Source organism: Spodoptera frugiperda, chromosome 20, assembly GCF_023101765.2.
Source record: "Spodoptera frugiperda isolate SF20-4 chromosome 20, AGI-APGP_CSIRO_Sfru_2.0, whole genome shotgun sequence".
Classification (NCBI taxonomy): Eukaryota; Metazoa; Arthropoda; class Insecta; order Lepidoptera; family Noctuidae; genus Spodoptera; species Spodoptera frugiperda.
Window position 1 is genome coordinate 12,284,949 of NC_064231.1, and position 20,185 is coordinate 12,305,133.

The 20,185-nt window shown below is 38.6% G+C and overlaps 2 protein-coding genes across 2 annotated transcripts in view; both read right to left on the minus strand.

The window, feature by feature from the left end:
* The window catches only part of LOC118261915 (uncharacterized), an 88,216-nt gene that overhangs the window by 6,106 nt on the left and 61,925 nt on the right, over nucleotides 1-20,185 (minus strand). The window contains 8 exon segments of the mRNA XM_050701336.1: nucleotides 2-135; nucleotides 218-327; nucleotides 441-556; nucleotides 663-788; nucleotides 1,139-1,268; nucleotides 3,149-3,234; nucleotides 3,460-3,661; nucleotides 17,389-17,510. Coding sequence (XP_050557293.1) covers nucleotides 2-135; nucleotides 218-327; nucleotides 441-556; nucleotides 663-788; nucleotides 1,139-1,268; nucleotides 3,149-3,234; nucleotides 3,460-3,661; nucleotides 17,389-17,510 — 1,026 coding nt within the window.
* LOC126911949 (uncharacterized) lies at nucleotides 9,636-15,298 on the minus strand. Its single transcript, XM_050701335.1, has one exon. It carries the CDS (start codon nucleotides 15,154-15,156, stop codon nucleotides 9,817-9,819), a length of 5,340 nt encoding a protein of 1,779 aa, XP_050557292.1. The 5' UTR covers nucleotides 15,157-15,298; the 3' UTR covers nucleotides 9,636-9,816.

Below are 20,185 nucleotides of genomic sequence, written 5' to 3' on the forward strand. Positions count from 1 at the left end.
GGCGCCGCCCCGCGGGCCCCGCGCCGGGCCCCAGCGCCCAGGCGGAGCGGTGCGCGGCGCCGGTGGCGGGCCCGGCGGGGCCCGGCCAGCCCGCGCCGCCCCACTCCAGCTCGGACAGCGAGCGCCTGTGTTGCACTGTAACACAACGCATATGTTACACACGGCACTGTACAATACAAGGCTGTCGATACATGACTGTCTGGTGTAGTGTACTGACGTTGGTCGTGGTCGTGGTGTCGCGGGCTGCCCTCGGACCGGAACCGCTGCGGTCTCCGCCACGCGTACAAGCCAGGACACGACCGGGGACCTGATGAATCTGCGTCCTCGCTGAAAACATTTTAATTGGTTGTATAAGCTATCTTGTAAATACATAGTTTACACTTAAATAATTATAAATAACTGACAAACATGCGACGCAGTTGTATAATTTGAGCACAAACCTCTCATGATGGTTGTTAGTACTATGCGAGCCCCATGTAGCGTCATCGAGGCTCTCCTTCACTTCGGCCAGCTTGCTCACTATTTCTGGGAATAGCGGACGCGCTTTTGGTTCATACTGCAATGAAAACAACCAGTTGAAGTCCAACAGCCAAAATTGATTGTCGCAGGAAATTGTTATGATTTGAAGTGAACAGATAGTAGTATGGTAAAGAAGGACTCACGATACAGCAGTTGAAGGTGAGCCTGAGGAAGTCGGGCACGGTGTCCTCGTCGCAGAGCTCCACAAACGCCATGTAGTTGAGGCCGAAGTTGTCCGTGCGCGGGAGCACGTCCGGGTCGGCGTCCACCTGCAACGCATCACTTACGACCTCACTATTTGTACTACTGCTACGTATTCAGTACTCAAAACGAGTGCATACTCATCTTACGGCACATCCAATAACCTACCGTTCGGTGGATTTGCCTACCAGCGGTAGAATTTTGACATAAGCTCCATACAAAATTGTCAAAATTCTACCGCTGGTAGGCAAATCTACCGATCGGTAGGTTATTGGAATGCGCCGTTAGGTACATAACCTCACCTCTGTAGCAACAGTGTAAACACAAAAAATAATCTACTTCAAATAAGCCTTTACGAACTTCTTTTAAGGAAACTGCAATCTATTATAAGTAGCATAAGGTGGCGTATTGAACTGACCCTGGCGATAAGTTGGCACAGTATGATCCCGTAGGAGAATATGTCTGAGCGATGGTCGTACCACCGTCCGCGAAGACATTCCGGGGACATCCACCACGGAGACCCCACGCTTGGTAGCCTGTAACCGTTACTGGAAAGAAAAGAAAAACGACATTATTAAAACCATTCCCGAGAGACGATATAGAAAACTAAAGAAAAAGCAGAAGTAAAGTAAATGTTCCCGGCCTACCGTAGCCCGTTTTACCGTATGAGTTTATGTAATTAATACATTTTCAGTATTAAATTCACATTATCGAATTTTACAGATATTTAGCAACGATATTACTATAGTGTCACTGAGAATCTAACCTCACACGCGAAATAGCGTGATCATGTCAACCGCAACATTGCTGCTAAATTTACGACAACTTAATTGTAAGATATAATCATAATATTTTACTAATTACTTCGTAAATATTAGTCTGGTTTTTAATATCAATGATACCCATTTTTTTTAAATAAAATATTTCCCTCACTCCTGAATTTTCTCCTGTGTCGTGGGTGAATTTACAAACATACAATATCACATACACATGACACCCGGACCAGAAACTACAATTGGTGGACCACACAGAGTTGCTCCGTGTGGGAATTGAACCCTCTGCACGGCAACCAGTTGCCCAGCCACAGCACTTATATTGTTATAAGTAAGTTTCAGTAATTCTGGTCAATACGTAATTTTAAAGTTGTGTCCTTTTATATTCATAAAATGAAGCTGAACTTTTCGGATATTTGAACCTGCTTAATTCAAACATGAGGTTCCCATTTCATCAGAATTTGTCTAAAAATGGCCCCTGTTTCGATAGCAATTATAAAATAAGTAAATACATATTGAATTACACAGTACATTTGATTTCAATACACTAAACACAAGACATGCAGTAGTTCGGTAACGTTCGTGTGTGCACATTGAGACGCGTGCGTGTACGCAACCTCACGCACACACATGAAACACATAGTTTTCGAAGTACCAACAATTACCACACAGAGCTTCCTTAATGGAAAGATATATGAATGTGAACATATATTATATTACAAAGAAAAACTTGTCAGATATCTTCCGTAGATAAATCGTTAGTATTTTATGATTTTTCCTGGAGTTTTTACTAAATATTTTCATAGAGCCTATCAAACAGCAGTCTTATTTCTTCTTTTAAGTTCATGTTTGCCTTAGTAGTTTGTTTATTCAGGAATTGCATTTGACAGTATATACTACGTTGTGTAAAGTGAGTAAAACACGGTGTAGATCTCTCGTTGCTATGTTGGTAGCGGTTTCTAGTCCAGTTATCTTGGCGCTGCGACAAAACACACAGGTGCTCTATCACATATGTAGCTCTTCCACTCCGGTACGTACTATTTCATAATGTACAGACCGATGACCGGTTTTACATAAGTATTGAACGAACTTGGGCAACTGTCTCTCGTACGTTCCTATTGATATTGTAATAGCTTCATTCTATGATCACGTAACGCGGTACTCTCTACGTTTGAATCGATTATTTACGGTCATCTCAAAATGTACAGTTAGGCGATAATGAAGCGATTTGCCGTGTCTGCGAATCGACCAATGCTGACTGCATGATATCTTTATTTCTCTATTCGATAACCGTTTTATTGTTTGCCAACACGAAATACGTTTCTATTGTAATCGTGAAAAAACAAAATGATTTGCGAAGTTTGTGAAAGAATGAGAGTTGTATTTAGGGCTTTTTGCAAAATTCTGTATTCTATCTAGTTGTTGATATTCGTTTTCTATAACAGACTTAAATTATTATAAAGGTGAATAACACATTCTCGCCTCTATTACAATGCGTGTAAATTTGATATTAGTCTGGCAGTGAACATTGCATCGCATTGCGCTTCACCTGGTTTACGTCGGATGTTGATGTTTCAAGTATTATTTATTGCTTTTCTCCCGTCAAATCATGCTTTTCTTATTATGAAAACCATAGTTTGGGAATCAATACTTACACAGGATGAGGTATTTTAGCTGCGAGGCCAAAGTCAGCGACAACGGCCATGTAGTCGCCTTCTCCATACTTTCTTAATAATACATTCTGGAAACAGAAAAATATATTTTTATAGAAACACATCAAGTCTGTCAATTTTTTTTTTCTTTAAACAGTTCTTTCTCTTTATACATATATTGATCTATTTTTCTTCCCTCAAGCTTTTAGGTAAATAGATTTAGACGCGTGCGGGTACGCAACCTCACGCACACACATGACACACATAGTTTTCGAAGTACCTACATATGTGGTAGTAACAATTTATTTTATTACCTTAGTAGTAAGATCCCTATGGAAGACACCGAGGGAGTGTAGGTACATCATGCCTTCTGCTACGTCAGCTGCAAGGGAGACCCTGAGGGGCTGCGGCAGGGGCTCCGGCGGCCGGCCAAGGATCAGCTGCTCCAGGGAACCACCTTCCATGTACTCCGTGAGTGCGTGCAACTGCCCTTCGTGTACGCACACGCCCATGAAACTGGAAAACCAAATAAAATAATTACTGTTAAATATGTAGGAATGATTAATCAATATTCGTAAGTATTGTTTACGAAGGAAACTCATGGTTATTGTTAAAATCGGTTAAAATAATAGTAACCGTTACTGTTAGAGAAAATATAATTATGCTACTCAGCGCTGCGGCCTAGTCTCAAGCAGAGTTTCTTAGGCAATAAATCAGCAATTAGAGAGGAAAGATAATATATCTGTAAGTGAGAATACGTATCTAATCCCATTAATTTCAGTATCTATGCGTTTAAGTTTCACCGCCTTACTATAGAAAATGAACGTTATTAATTGTATTGATTTAAATCACCTGGTTGGCAGAAATGATCACTGCCGATGTATGTGAAAACCACATTCAATGGGGGAAAGTGAACCTATTCATACAAATACAAAAACATACGTGAATGTGCCATGAAAAACCGTGGAAAGCCTAGAGAATGTACCAGTTAACACCAGAGAAGCAGCCATTGAAGTGCACCCATAATAAACCGACGATTGATTGCACCATTGTTATGTTTACAAATGAGGGCATTACAAAAATGATCTTGCATTAATTATACACTTCATTCAAGGCTGCTGGATTAATGCATGACTTGCCTTTTAACCCGATGTGTAATCTAGTTTTAATTTTGTAATCAAAATACAAGATGCATTCCGTTAATACTCTCCCACGCGAAATATCAAGGTCGATGCACACAGATGATTAGAAATCCGATTATGATAATAAAGTGTGTTGTGTACACAATGAGCGTCGTGCGAGTATGGTCTCGAAAGTAATTGGGAAAAGATTGGAGATGCCACAATAATGATTCCCAGTGATGCGACCACAATAGATGGCCTCATTGATGCGGACCATCAACCTGCCGCACATTCAACTCAACAAATAGATGTGATCTCATTTGGAACTGCCCGCACAAATATGCTTAGATTTGATAGACAAGATACTTGAACTTGAAACGCTGTTCAAATATATTCATGAGCACGACAGCCATAACTAATTTTTCCTCGAGTCGCATGTTCATCATTATGCTAGTAGTATGCCACATTAGCTGAGTGACGTGCCCGGCTATGGTATGTTACATGATCTTTGTGTATCCAACCACTCTATTTACTGTTTTCTTTAGACAGTGATGTCAATTTGTATGCAAAGAAATACAAAAATGTCTCTGTTTCGCAGTCATTATCTTATTGATCACGCAATGAGACAGATGTCAAGGCTTCGCTGAATAATCATCTTATAATCAATGCAAATTGCCAATTAAAGCTTGGCGTGCAGATATATCAAAGGGGTCTTAATTATAATGAAACTCCCATTGATAATAAGATAAGGTCAAAAAACAGCAACAATCGGGGAGAAAGCAAGTCTATTATTCCTAGGAAGCCGTGTTTACGGGCACGCAATAAGAACACAAGAGTTAAGTTAATTGACACTTTTAGTTTGTTTAATGTCGGTTATCGTGGTAAATTATAGATGATCATCCGAGGTGCGGTCGCGGCGCACGTTGCTCAACCGTTAATCATGTGGCTTTTAATGCTTTTGTATAATTCGACGTTTGGTTCTTCTTCAGAGATTTCTTCACTGGCTACTTGGTTTTGTAAACTATGTTTTAATATACATTCGTATATGCGTGCATGTGCTACATTAGCTGATGCGAAACCAGAAAGAGTGACTGAAAACACAGCTGTGCTAGATGGATGAGAAAGAAATGTAAGACAAACAATCGGAACAGTGCAAGCGTTGTTTTATTTCCGAAGATAAGCAAGCAGGAAATGGGCGAAATGGGGGACAGTGGGTGCTATTGTTTAGTTCATCGTTTACATTTCGTAATATATTATGCAAACAGAATTCAGGGTAACAACAAATACGAAATGTCATTCTCGTAATGCGATATAAAAGACAATGAGTACCAAAAAGTGGGCACACGGCGACATGTACGAGATCAGGAAGTGACAATGTATACGTGTGAATATAATGTATTGTGCGACTTCTGAAAATATTACGTGATTGACTTACAAATACTTGTATAAAATAGATTTTTATGCGGCTTTATGAACAAGTTTGGACTGGTAATGGAGAGGTAGAATTTTTAAGTTGAATTGTATAAAATAATAAAAAGGACTGATTCAGTTCCAATCATTTAACTGTACAATAAATAAAGTCACTTATATTTTCTTTTTTGATGAAATTTTATACGAATGTGGTAACATTCTAAAGAATCGAAATCTCCCAGTTATTCGTCCGATTTAACTTGACGACTAAAAATAATATTATGACCCCCAAAAGCAAAGTACTACATCTTAGGTATAAACTCAACACTAAATTTTACTTATAAAAAAGTTAGGTAAACACAATAAACGCAGCGGCCCGTGCATGACGTAATGTACAAGAGGCTTCAGTTGTTTGGATAGCAAATATTGGAACAAAGGGTCGCTCGGCCAACGAATTTGTGTGCCAACAGTGATCCGGAGCGAGGGAGGGTTTCGCACCATTCCAAACAGTAGTACATAATGTGATTATCCCAGTATTCATGTAAAATATCTTCTGTGGAAGAATACTGATTGTATCATGTTTTGTTGCGGATAACCACGAAACAAAGTGTTGTAAGGACAGGAAGGCTCCCATTGCTAATCAATTCAATTAATAATCTAAGAAAGAATAAAGAAAAAATGAATTATCGTAAGTACTCATTCGAAAAAATGATTTCAAGATATTAATGCGTCAACCATCTTAACAAAATTTCTTATATTTTCATAACCGTATATCGGAATTTTGTATGCAAATATGTAATTGGTAGCCGACACGAAATGTTTATAACATATTGTTGACCTTTCCTTTAATATTTACGCCATGATTCATTATTCACACTTAAATAAGAGGAGAAAATTTTTAAAATGCGATAAATTCGACTCAAATTGGTCCTTCGGCAATTCACACTTGTCTTGTATGGCCTAATGACAGCTCGATAGTGTGCCAACCATAATACGGTATCTGGTATCAATGCTGTATGTAGGTAAACTGTACATTTATTATATGAAACAAAAAAAGTTGATAGAACAAACTAAAAAATACAAAGAACATTATATTTATACTGTAAACGACGACCAAGAAGTAGAGGTTTATTTAGGAGAACAGCGGAACTCAGTTGTGCTAGTTCGGTTAGACTTTGCCGGGTTTGACTTAGTACAAACGGATAACAAGTTTGTCATTTTGCCTGAATCCGAATCCGCATCCGATACAACTACTCCGTTTGTTTTGTGTTTGCAAACTCGAAAGGCTGCAACAGCAGTAATTTGTGATCCTATAAATAACACAAATCCCAAATCTCGGCTCCTATTGTATGGGATAAATTAGGTTATAAGTGGAATTTGTATGCTAGACATTTCTGCCAACTACTTTGGGTAGAAAAGGGCGACATATAACGACTGTTACATCATCCAAACCATTAAAGTGTAGCGCCTCATAAAATTTACATGCGGCCGGCTAAATAAATTAATTAAATTAAATTGAAGCTCATCATAAAAGCAATGAAACAGCATATTTTAAACATTACGTTTAGTGGTCTCGAAAATATACAACTTTTGTTTAAACTGAGTAATTAAAATGTACAGACGAATAATTTGCCAAACGAGTTTGTCTTGGGAAAATAATCGTAAACAGTTTTGATTGCTGCGGTTACAAAGTCACGTTTAAAAACACTGATGGTACAAAAGATTCACACTTTACGCATTCGTTTCCTTGCCAGAATGCTTAAAACCAAGGTGATCTGGCTTTATCTGTCTGGACGTGTGATTCCTCAAGTTTTTTATGCCATCTTTTATTTATCTTATGTCTTTCGAGATTATCTTTCTTGGCAGGACAAAACACATTACATGAATGTTGTGGGATGCCATGGCTCGGCCAAATTACTGGCGATATTATTGGCGCCGCGATATTTTATCAAGGAGTCCTCCCAAAGAAGGACGTCTATATAAGCCACGTTATCCTAAAATATTCAAAATAAACACTACGCGTAAAGGATTGAATCCAAAGGCAAAACTTGGTCTCAATTAACACAATAAAATTGACGTGGGAATGCAATTTACTTTGAATAGACATTTCAGAATAGTCATATGAAATAACTCGAAAATTAATTGTAATAATAAGCAAAGGCAAGAGAAAATACTTGGCTAACAAGAAATAGTTGCTTAGCAGCATTGTATACAAAACAATTTCCTAGCGTTTCCTCTAGGTGAATGAAGTTAGACATAACTTGTGCGGTTATTATAAACAAATAAAGTAATTTTCGCATTCCCAGACAGCGGGCGCGCTGTAGTACAATGTGTGAAACTGGGCGGAAGAAATAGGTACTAACTCATAGGGATATTTTACAGTTCCTTTCAAGGAAATATAATATTACTGGTTTCCAATGTTACTAAGTTTACTTCGTTGGTAAAGTGGCTAAACTGCGATGTCTGAGAGCAAATTTTATAGATCAATAGTGGAGTACACTGTTATAGAGGGCTTTTGGATGTTTTCGAAAAGAACACTAAATGGGAATGAAGCAGCGTAACTGATGTATGGAAAAAGACTTATCACAAAATAGAGTACAAAAATTAATGGCAAAAACAAAAACTATAGCATTATTTCGTATCTTTGGGAAATAAAAGGCGTTGTGATGTTGCTAAGTGTATGAGACAAAGCCCATTAACCAGTCCCCAGTGAAATCAGTTAAATATAGCTGCGTCTCAATAATCCCGCAGTCAGACATATGATCCGCTGACGTCATTCATACAATTAGTTACAAACGTGTTCCTTGTTCCATGCCTACGTCATAAGATGGGTTGCAAGCTTGCGAGCCAGGACTTAACCTTGCTCGAAGATTTCTTCACAAAATGACAAGTTATTTATGACTTTTTGATTGGTAATTATTTGATTCTTTATTAGGTGTTTCCGCACAATTCGTTAAACATCAATAAAAATGATTTAGCGATGTCTTAATTTGGTGGATTGTAACGAAACTTTGTGGTAGGTAGAGTCAAGCCTTGGAAAACTTAATAAGCATGCACCATGCATATTACAATACACCTATTGTTACGAAGGATCTGTATTATGTCTGTAATTATTTAATCTGCTTGTAAACGAAGTAGGAAAGGTTTAAATCGTAGGCAAGGTTGAATTCACTTAGGTTTATAGTTTCCTGTTTTATTGATTCAGTCATTTTTATTATCCTAGAACGATTAGTGTTGCACGATGATTATTTATGCATTGCTAAAGATCTTCGAGCAGTAGCGAAGGTTTCTAGCAGCGACTAAAAGCCGCTAATGATGTGTTTAATGATTACTGATCTTTCCGACCTTGCTCCCTATATGCAACGTTCTTGATGCTATTAACCTTTACTAATATATGGTAATGCAAGTAAGTATTAAGCATCTTGTCTCATTCTGATCTCTTCCACACTAAGTCGTCTTAACAAAATGCCAGAGAATATCGAAAAAACAATCTTTCGAAAAGATTAAATAGAATAGAAGAATGTTTAAACAAAAGAAAAAGGCTCTAAAACTTCTTAGAAATGGAAACGAACAAGATTATTGTTTTATAGCAATTAAGTATGACGACGTAGATTGATGGCTCCTTGAGTAAACCTCTCAACCCATAATTAGAATCTTAAGATTTTGTAAAATTTCAAAACGAACAAAAGAATTTCTAAAACCGAGAACAGGCCATACCTAATAAAATGAAGCGATGTTTCATTTCATTCTATTTTAATTTTGATCCTTAATACTGTTTGTTGCTAATGCGCAATTTGAAATGACATTAAACAAATATGCAAATAATGTTGAATCGTTATCATTTAAGCTTGATTTCATTTAAAGTTTAATATATGTAGCAGCAGCGGTGAGTGGCTTTCGTAAGCAAGCTGATGGATGATGAGGTTTGAGGTTTTGGAGTGATGAATGAAAGATGTTGGTTGCGTGAGAGCAAAGAATGTAATGGCCGAATAAAAAATTAACATAGAACTTAAATACTACGGGCGACAAATGCAACGCGATTCGCGGTCCACCGTACGACGTCATCGTTAGTGCAGTCTGGTGATTGGTCGACACGAATGTTAAGCCAGAACATGCCCCCGGCCTTGGAAGCAGTGGCTTTCAACAGTCCTCAGTCGCAGCATCCCGGTCCACCTCCGGCAGTAGAGGGCAAATGTTGGTGAATGCGCGTCTCAGCACGCCCGAGGACGTTTGTATGTCGGCAACACGGGATATGCCATCCTTTCCCGGGACGGTACACAGAACACGTCCCAACTGCCACTTCAACGGCGGTAGGTTACTGTCTTTGATAACCACCAAGGAACCTGGTTGAAGCTCATCCTTATTCTCTCTCCATTTGGTCCGCACCTGCAGCTCAGAGATGTATTCTTTCGCCCACCGAGTCCAAAAGTGTTGGCGAAGTTGCTCCACCCTCTGGTACCGCTGGAGACGACTGGCAGGAACATCGCGCAGGTCATCGCATGCCGGAGCAGCCAGTGGTCGGCCAATAAGGAAATGACCTGGAGTAAGCGGAGAAAGGTCCTGAGGATCAGGAGAGAGGGGAGACAAAGGTCGGGAATTAAGTACGGCTTCTATTTGTGCTAGTACTGTGCTGTATTCCTCGAAAGTAAGGTGAGCATTACCTATCACACGACGTAAATGATATTTACTCGACTTAACTCCTGCCTCCCACAGACCACCAAAATGGGGAGAATAAGGGGGAATAAAATGAAATTTAATGTTTTGACTTTGAGCAAATTCTAAAATATCTGAACTACAATTATTTAAAAATTTTGAAAAATCATTCATTATACCTACGAAGTTACGACCATTGTCGGAATAAATTTCTGCAGGCTTACCGCGACGTGAAATAAAACGTTTTAAAGTTAGTAAATATGCTTCGCTGGAAAGGTCACTGACTAACTCCAGGTGTACTGCGCGTGTAACGAAACAAATAAATAAACAAATATACCCTTTGATAAGTCTAGCACCCTTACCTTTGCGGTTCAGGATGAGCACTGGCCCCGCGTAATCAACCCCACACCTAACGAATGGCAGACTAGGCGTAACTCGCGCCGCAGGTAAGTTGCCCATCATAGGCGTAAGCGTCTTGCCTCGGATACGCGTACAAATGACACAGTTATGTACTATCTGACGAGCGAGGTTCCTACCTCCTACAGGCCACCATGATTCGCGTAAATGAAAGAGTAACGCCTGAGGAGCAGCATGTAAAAGCTGGATGTGCTCATGTCGAAACAACAAAGTAGCAAAGTAATGTTTACTAGAAATTACAATGGGATGTTTTTTACCATAAATAAATTCATTAGAATTAACTAGACGACCACCTACACGCATGATCTTGCAGTCGTCAAGAAATACATTTAATTTAGATAAACAACTTTTATTTTTAATAGACCCGTTATTGCATAATGCCTTACATTCAACTGGATAAGATTCAAATTGGCATAACCGAGCCAATGTCTTATCAGCAAAATGTAGTTCATCAACACTAAGGCTGCCTACATACCTGTTGTTTTTATATCGACTGTTATGAATGAAACGCAACATAAAGGCCGCTGCACGCCTCATACGTTTAAATTGAGAAAACCGGTGAAACGGGAATAAAGACGATTCAGAAGAATCCTGAGCTACGACTGCGGTGACATACGACTTAACTTCGGGTAACTCACGAATTTTAAATGAATCTGGACCTTTGTGATCATCTATTGAAAAATTAGGATTGCAAAGAAATTCAGGACCCTCCCACCATAGTCTAGAGGATGAAAGTTCCTCCAACCTGACGCCCCGCGACGCCAGGTCAGCAGGATTATTTTCACTCCTGACATGACGCCATGGGACCTCTAATGTAAGGTCATGAATTTCCGCGACCCTATTTTGAACGAACGTCTTAAGCTGGTTCGGCCTCATGTGTAGCCAGCCTAAGACGATCGTGGAATCCGTCCAAAATACGATTTTACTAAGACTGCAACGTAGTGCATCGCGCACTTTGTCATACAGACGAGCGCCTAATAAAGCCCCACACAGTTCGAGCCGAGGGATGCTTATAGGCTTTAACGGCGCAACCTTGGATTTAGAAAATAATAACCTAACCGTTACTGTTAGATCATAATTAACTGTGCGAATATAAATACACGCGCCGTACGCTGTCTGAGACGCGTCACTAAAAACATGAAGTTCGATATACTTAGGATGCGCACCTATAACATGGCGAGGAATGCGAATAGTGTTAAGCGCTTGTAATGAAATAACAAACCGGTTCCATACGCGCGCCGTGCTATCAGGCACGTTATCATCCCAACCTATTTTTTGCAGCCATAATTGTTGCAAAAGAACTTTGACAACTATTATAACGGGACTTAACAAACCGAGTGGGTCAAATATTTGTGAAACTTTAGATAAAATAGACCTTTTACTAATCGGTTTATCATTATCAATTTGAATTTGTGTGTTAAAATAAAAGTTATCACTTAGATTGTGCCAGCCTATACCTAACGTTTTAGAACTGATATTATCATCTAAACTTAACGGTTTAAACTGACTAGATGAACGACTACCATCATCACGCCTAAAATTATATATCCATTTCCTGAGTGGGAAACAGCCTAACTGCAACGTTTTCTGAGTTTTGTCACATAAATCAAGTAACAGTAATTTATTATCCGAACCCGTTATAAAATCATCAACATAAAAGTCTTCCCTTATGGCTCGAGCAACGTCAGCATCAGGAGATTCATTAGCTAATTGTTTTAGGCACCTAACGCTAAGAAAAGGCGCGGAGGCGGTTCCGTACGTCACGGTATTTAATTTAAAAATACCTAAAGGCTTCGACGGATGGTCACGCCACAGAATCATCTGCAAGCTACGCTGACCCTCGTCTACTAGGCACTGCCGGTACATCTTCTCCACGTCGGCGCACGCAACGTATTTATGCTGCCGAAAGCGGAGAAGAATGGCAATGAGATCACCCTGTATAGGAGGGCCAACCAGCTGCAAATCATTCAGGGACTTACCGGAGCTTGACGGTGCGCTTGCATCAAACACCACGCGCAACTTGGTGGTGGTGCTGAGCTCGCGGAACACACCATGATGTGGCATAAAATAACACGGGGATTCGTAGGAATCTACCTGTGTCATATGGCCTAAGCTGAGGTACTCCTGCATAAAATTGGAGTAAAGACTTTTATAGTCTGATGAACGCTGCAAGCGTTTTTCTAAGGCTAGAAATCGACGCTCTGCCTGGGTATAAGAGTCTCCCAAGGATTCAGGTGACTGACGGAATGGAATGTGCACACAGAATCTCCCGTCACTACCGCGAGTAGTAGTGCGAACGAAGTGATCCTCGCATTCCCGTTCTTCGTCAGTCTGCACGTCTCTGACCTTGGGTAGGTCCTCAATCTCCCAAAACAGACGAAGTTGCGTATCTAGTGAATTTACAATATTGCAATGAATTGGTGCCTTTTTACGCGTTTGAATAGCGATAGGTCCAGAAATGATCCAGCCAAATTTGGTGTTCTGTAGAAACGGTCCACTAGACAAACGAATTTTTCCGTCTTCTAACAGGTCCCAAAACCTATCAGCACCAATTAAAATATCTATAGTTTTGTAGTCTAAAAATTGTGGATCAGCCAGCTGTATGTTATCTGGAATACAGATATTTGCACTTAATTTACATACGGCAGGCATCGATGCCGTGATCCTAGACAAAACAAAACAATGAATGCGTGTAGAAAATGAATTATTGACGCAGGATTTTACAACGATATCACAAGCTTGCGTACAATGTACTACCGAGTCACCTACGCCGCGAACTTCGTTAGTGGACTGTATAAGTGGTGAATTAAGTAATTGACATAATGATTTAGAAATAAAACAGCGCTGGCTGCCATTGTCTAGGAGGGCTCGCGCTTTATGGTATGTGCCATGTGCATCGGCTACTTCAACAATAGCAGTTGATAATAACACGGATTGCACACCTATGGACTTTGTAGATTCCGTTTGCATGTGTGCTTTGTTTACTTGAATTGAGAGGGCGGAGTCCGCGGCAATAGGTGCGGGCGCGGGGAGATGCGCCGGTGCACCACTCGTACTCGCCTCAGTGTTTGTCGACGTATGGCATGCGACCGAACTATTAGCATTATGCAACAACGAGTTATGTTTTTGGCTACAATGTCTACAAGGCCCAAACTTACACTCAGTTACCAAGTGCCCTGAATTTAAACAATTCTCACATAAGTTGTGATCGCGTACAAGTTTAAGTTTACTGTCTAAATTACTTTCGATAAACTTTTTGCACTTGTATATACGATGATTCGCGTTACATTTTAAACAAGATTTAGAACGGTTATCGTTCGTTTTGTCAGGCTCGCTGGAAACATTGCAGTGTGACGTGTTGTGAGATTTTTTGTGTTGTTTTTTATTCTCAGTGTTATGTACGTCTTTGCCATGTGAACGCTGCAATGAATCCAGTACGTCTGCTGTGTTACGAAGAAAACCAATAATGTCACTAAGCGTTAATCGCGACTTAGAATTGTTTTCATTCAGTTGTGATAATCTAAATTTATGAGCTTGCCATTCTCGTTTGGTAACTTTATCTAACTTGGAAACGATAAGATAAATAGTCAGTGTGTCCCAAGTGTCAGCAGGTTCCCCTAGGATAACTAATGCACGTATATTTTTTAACACATTATCAATTAGTTTTCGAATTAACGAAGGGGACTCTTTAGTTATTGGAGGTATAGAAAACAAAGCATCAAGATGATTATCAATTAATAGATCGGAATTATTGTATCGATTGAGTAATAAGTCCCACGCAACTTGATAATTTTTAGCAGAAAATTCTATTGAATGTATAACTAGTTCTGCATCACCTTTTAGTGAAGATTTGAGATAGTGAAACTTTTGAATGGTAGAAATATCTTTGGAATCGTGAATAAGCGAAGTAAATGTATCTCTGAACTCAAGCCAGTGCTCATATGAACCGTCAAACGTAGGCATAGAAATAACAGGTAATTTAACTGAACTAGGGTTATGATTGCTATTATGACTATGATTTCGACACGACCCGGAGCAGTCAGCGAACTCATCAACGTTCAGGATAGACTCAGCACGTGCTATTGAGTCGTAGTAATCATCTTCAAATATTTCACGTTGCGTTAATTGCGCATCTAACTCACTATCTGCTACTCTTTCTTCTATTTTAGTTTGGATGTGGTTAAATTCAGCAAGTAAACTAGCACATGCTTGAATCCTCAGCTTTAAATCGATGCGTTTTTTACTTGAGATGTCATCATCTTTTAATAAAGATTCTAAATGATTATTGAATTTAGTAAGTCTGCCCTTTACTATTCCACGTTTCCTAACCAATTCGCGAACTAAATCAGCACTTTCTACACTAAGTAACATGGGAGATTTATCACGAGATTTGGCAGATTCAGTGGACATTTTGGTGGTCAGTGAAAAGAGGAGTACTCACGGTTTCTCGAGTCACGATACTGATGCAAGCAACGTCACCAGGTAGTAATAGACTTCGACGGAAATCACGATATTCCGAGAATACACTGCAGTAATTCCACTGAAATTAGAATACAGACACAGTATAGCACCAATAGATTAGGAGGTGAAGGAAAAGAGTAAGGATTGGCCCCACCGATTGCGTGTGATGATCGATGAAATTCCACCAAAACTGCAGTTCCGATATGCGCTTGGCCTCCAAATAGTTCTTTGGGCCCCAGTTGTCCGTCAGGCAGCTTATTTCCTCAAATCTTGTCCCGATTACAGCGTTTTCAACTCGATCCGCCACGTGCAGGGGTCCACGGTCCAAAGGTCGCTCGACGATCTTGTAGCGGTTTGGCGAATGTATAGGCCAAAAAGCAGGATACGGCGTCGTCCAAATTAGTATGCGGTGTCGAAGGATCAAAATGTAGCAGCAGCGGTGAGTGGCTTTCGTAAGCAAGCTGATGGATGATGAGGTTTGAGGTTTTGGAGTGATGAATGAAAGATGTTGGTTGCGTGAGAGCAAAGAATGTAATGGCCGAATAAAAAATTAACATAGAACTTAAATACTACGGGCGACAAATGCAACGCGATTCGCGGTCCACCGTACGACGTCATCGTTAGTGCAGTCTGGTGATTGGTCGACACGAATGTTAAGCCAGAACAATATATGTATAAGGAACATCATAAATCATTTGAATGCTACACTAGTTCACATTATCTGGCTCTGCGTGTATAAACGTACGTATTTACTAGTTTTATCGTTTAGAGCAGTTATTGAAAGATGATTTATTGTCGAGTTAAGATTTAGTACTGAATCCAATGCACTGAGCACTTATAGTGTCATTGTGGAAAGTTTTTGTTTCAACATTACATTTAAAATCAATTATTGCCGAGAAGGCATGAAGAGGTGCGTGTTTTATCCTTTTTTTGAGGGGAAAAAATTGTTGAATATCGTATTCCACCTTGGGCGAGGCGAGAGGGAGTGTCACTCTTACTGACTAAAACCACCCCGTTCCTACTCGTGCTTTTCCGGCCCCACGTATTGTCCTGTAATACCGATTATTTATTATTATTTTTTATTTTAGCCATGGTCGTCCCACTGCAGGGCAAACGCCTTCCTACCCTGCCCTTCCACTCGTGTCTTCGTAGGCCTTTCGGTGACTATTGATTATTTCCGAAAATTATTTAATAACATAACTATACCCAGAAACTTTTGTTGAATTCAAAGGTCAAGTTTCCGTTAATCGTGTGTATTCTTTAAGTTCCTGATCCTTGGAAATTTGAATAAAACATGAAGTGAAACAATAAATTGGTTAGACAAAGAAGTCTGCCGGCATGTCCCTTTGGATCCGCCTCGCTGCCTGCCACCCTCCTGACCGTTACATTTTATATTCTTTAGGAGCCCAAATATTTGTCAAGTCTCCCATGACTTGAACAAATGTTGCTTTACCAAACACACAAACAGAATGTTACATTTAAACTTATTTCGGTATTTAATTAATATCTGCGTCTAATTTATGTTATGTTCCAAATGCTTCCGGTGACATATTAGGTAGTTAAAATTAGCATTTTACGATATAAATTCCTATAGAGTTTTTTAGATCAATGGATGTCCAAAAAGTGACTCGATGGCCTTGAGAACTAGATGCTCGCGTCGATTGAGTATTTAGGATGATTGATTTTCCTTATTTCTGTGTTAATTAGTAAAGCCTCACCCTAAGTAGCCTCAGTCAGTATTTTCAAGTCATGACATCGATTAAAACCTCATTTCCGACCTGTCAACTTCTTTGCAGAGGGGAAGCATATGACATCGCCGCTCAAACGTTACCGTGCACGTTATGAGTTTACACCCTGTTACTTAAGAGATAAGCCTTCGGGGTCATCCGCTTAACTTGATTAACGGGGGTTTTATAATCCCATTTCTAAATAGCGAATTTCTTTGTTACGCTTTCATATTTGAATTTTGAATAAATTTTGTATAAATCAGGTGGGATTATGGGAGACGAGAGTGAGATTTTTTGGAACATTTTGGGTAGAAAACAGTTGATTAACGAATGAATAACTGGAGTTTAGATGCAAGGTTTGTTCCATATTCTGTTTCTCCATATGTGTACCTAATAATTTGGCAAACCGTTGTGAAAGTTGGAAACGTTGTTAAGTAATATTGATGAGACTTACCCAAGTATGTTTGGATGTTTGAGCTTGTTCATGAGCTGCACCTCTCGTAACATGTTGGGCCTGTTGGCACGCTGCTGGTTCATTTTGAGCACCATCACCTTGCCGGACGTCTTATTCGTAACCTGTAACAAACAGATAAATGTTTAGTAGGTACTTAGCAACAAAGAACTTTTATTATCTGTAGTTATTAGGAGGTGAAAATGTTTTGTCTACATTTTAAATGATCGTTTGTTGAAGTAACTAAGTAATCCATTTGATAACTTATACAATCTTAGGAAGCTTAAAACAGATCTCATAACTTATCATCAAAAACGTATAAGATGTTGAAATTGTAGCTACATTGAAATGGAATTATGAGTCTCAGCAGATTGTAGAGAACGCAGCAAGATGTAGCCATAATTTAATTTCGATTTAAGAAAATATGTATTAATATATTTCCCTTTATTACAAACCCATGATAAGAATGAATACAACCAACCTGCAGATATGAAATGGCACTACAAGAAGAAAAGCGTTTCATCATCAGATGTAACTTTAATAAGTAAAAAGCACATCTTTTTCCAGTTAATTACATCAATATGTCTACTTTGAACGAGTCAAATGAAATATTCGCAGCATCAGTTTCCGCGCATACCGTGAACAATGCAAGTGTTTGTTTGCAGTATGTAGGCTGCATAGGCCGCTTCGTGCTCCCGTCTAGATTGGATTTCTAGTTTTCTAGACTGCCGTTCGAATTAACTGTTACCGTGCGTTACGATTACGATGCCGTGTTGTGTTAAATATACGTTTGCCTTTTATTATATTGTTGTTAGGACTTTCTAGTAAGGGACCTAAAGGGTACTTTGTAACTAGAAGTTCAAGTATTCATTTCAATTTGATTTTATTACAACCAAGACACTTTTAGAAGTTTTGATAGAAATGCTGTTTGAGAATTATTATTGTGAGGTGTTAGTATAGTAGGGGCAACTACCCAATTGCTAGCACTGCACCAAATTATCAGCACTCTGAATAAATCAACCAATTCTAAGGTTTTCACTTACTAATTTGGGTTTCCACACTTATAAATAAATAAATACATGTTTTTGGAATCCTGCTATTGGGAAAATCATACTATGAGACCTCAAAATGGTGGAAATTATGTAAACAAACATTTGTGTCTCGCAGTTTCATCTGTTTTTGCCTGTTTCTTGTGATCGCGCGTAAGGACACGTGTTTACATTTTATGATATATCGTATATTTTACAAATTTAATATTGAAACTAATGATTTCTCTGATATTTGAGATAATTTTTGATGATAATCTGAAGAGTAGAATTTGAGGTTTTGGTGATTAATTGGTAAAATACGTAGTGCTGATAAATGGATCGCAAATTTTGTAAATTCTAAATTATCAGCACTGGTGCTGATAAATGGAAAAAAGTACATAAATACTAATTTCATATTTTTTTATGTAAATTATGTTTATTTTATGCAAAGAATTAATTTTGTTTTGTAAAAGTAGTTTATACCATCAAAATCCAAATGTTAGCATGGTGCTGATAATTGGATCAGAAGCATGCTGATAAATTGGTTTCCCTAGAATTTCATCACCTCTTATTATTTCTTTTTATTTATTTTTTCTCTTCTTATTTTTTGTTTTATTACCAGTAATAGGGCAAGTGACCCGGTTGTGGCCACCGACCCCTTTGTGGCCATTTGGATCTTCAAATATTTATAACTAAGGCATGGACAAATAAATTACTCTGTGATATACAGTATTTAAAATATTGAATATTCGAGACACTGATACCGTTGGCAGCTTTGATGTGTCAAACTTCACTTCGATGCAACAAGTCATTCTTTTTAGTTGAGGGTGAAATTGTTAAGATCTTAACAAAAAGGCTAAGGCGAGCAGGTGAGGATTTGGTTTTTATTTTTTAAATCTATGCTTATTGTTTGGATGTTTATGTTAATACTACATGAAGAATATATTGTCTAAGTGAAACTAAAGTTATTTTGTCGCCATATGTTTCTGAAGTGCGGTTATTAGAAGGTGGCCACTAATGGAGACAAAATTATGAATTTCTCCATCTTTGGCCACATGGCTGATGCAAAACTAATGTACATAGACACCCGACTTCTTCCCCTTTATTTTATCGTGGCTTTTTTTCCTTGGCTTTACATATCAACAAATACATATTTTTCATTTTCAGAGATGCAATAAATTGCCTTCACACAAAGGGCAGGTCAGTTTACTTTGCAGCTTTTACCAACGTCATATAATTGTTGATCTCTTTATTTGTAAGTTAAATTCAAGTGAAGTAATAATATTTCATATTTTCCAAACTAAATAAAAACCATTGTTTGTAAAATGTCCAATTTAATTAATAAATTTTGATTACTTTTATTGTATTTTTTGATGGCCAGAACTGGCACAAGACCGTGGCCACAAATGGCACGAATCTGGCCAAAAATGGCACAAACTGCCTTTTTTTTTTCTTTCTTATACAGTTATTTTTCTATTGGACGTTCTTTAAAAAAAGGGTTTTCTTAGGCAAGGTTAATACATGTTAAATTACTTTTTACAAGAAATATGTTCGTGATAACAAAAACTATAAGTTAAGAAAGCCTCAAAGTCGACAAAATTCTTAAAGTGGCCACAACCGGGTCACTGACGATATTAGCAAAAGATTTTGTAGATGGTATGCTATGGTAAGCTACGACAACTTCTATAACAAATAAACAATGTTATAATAATACTGGAGATTGTCTTAGTAGTGCGCAATTGGTATGTCTTGATAGTCAACAATATTTACTA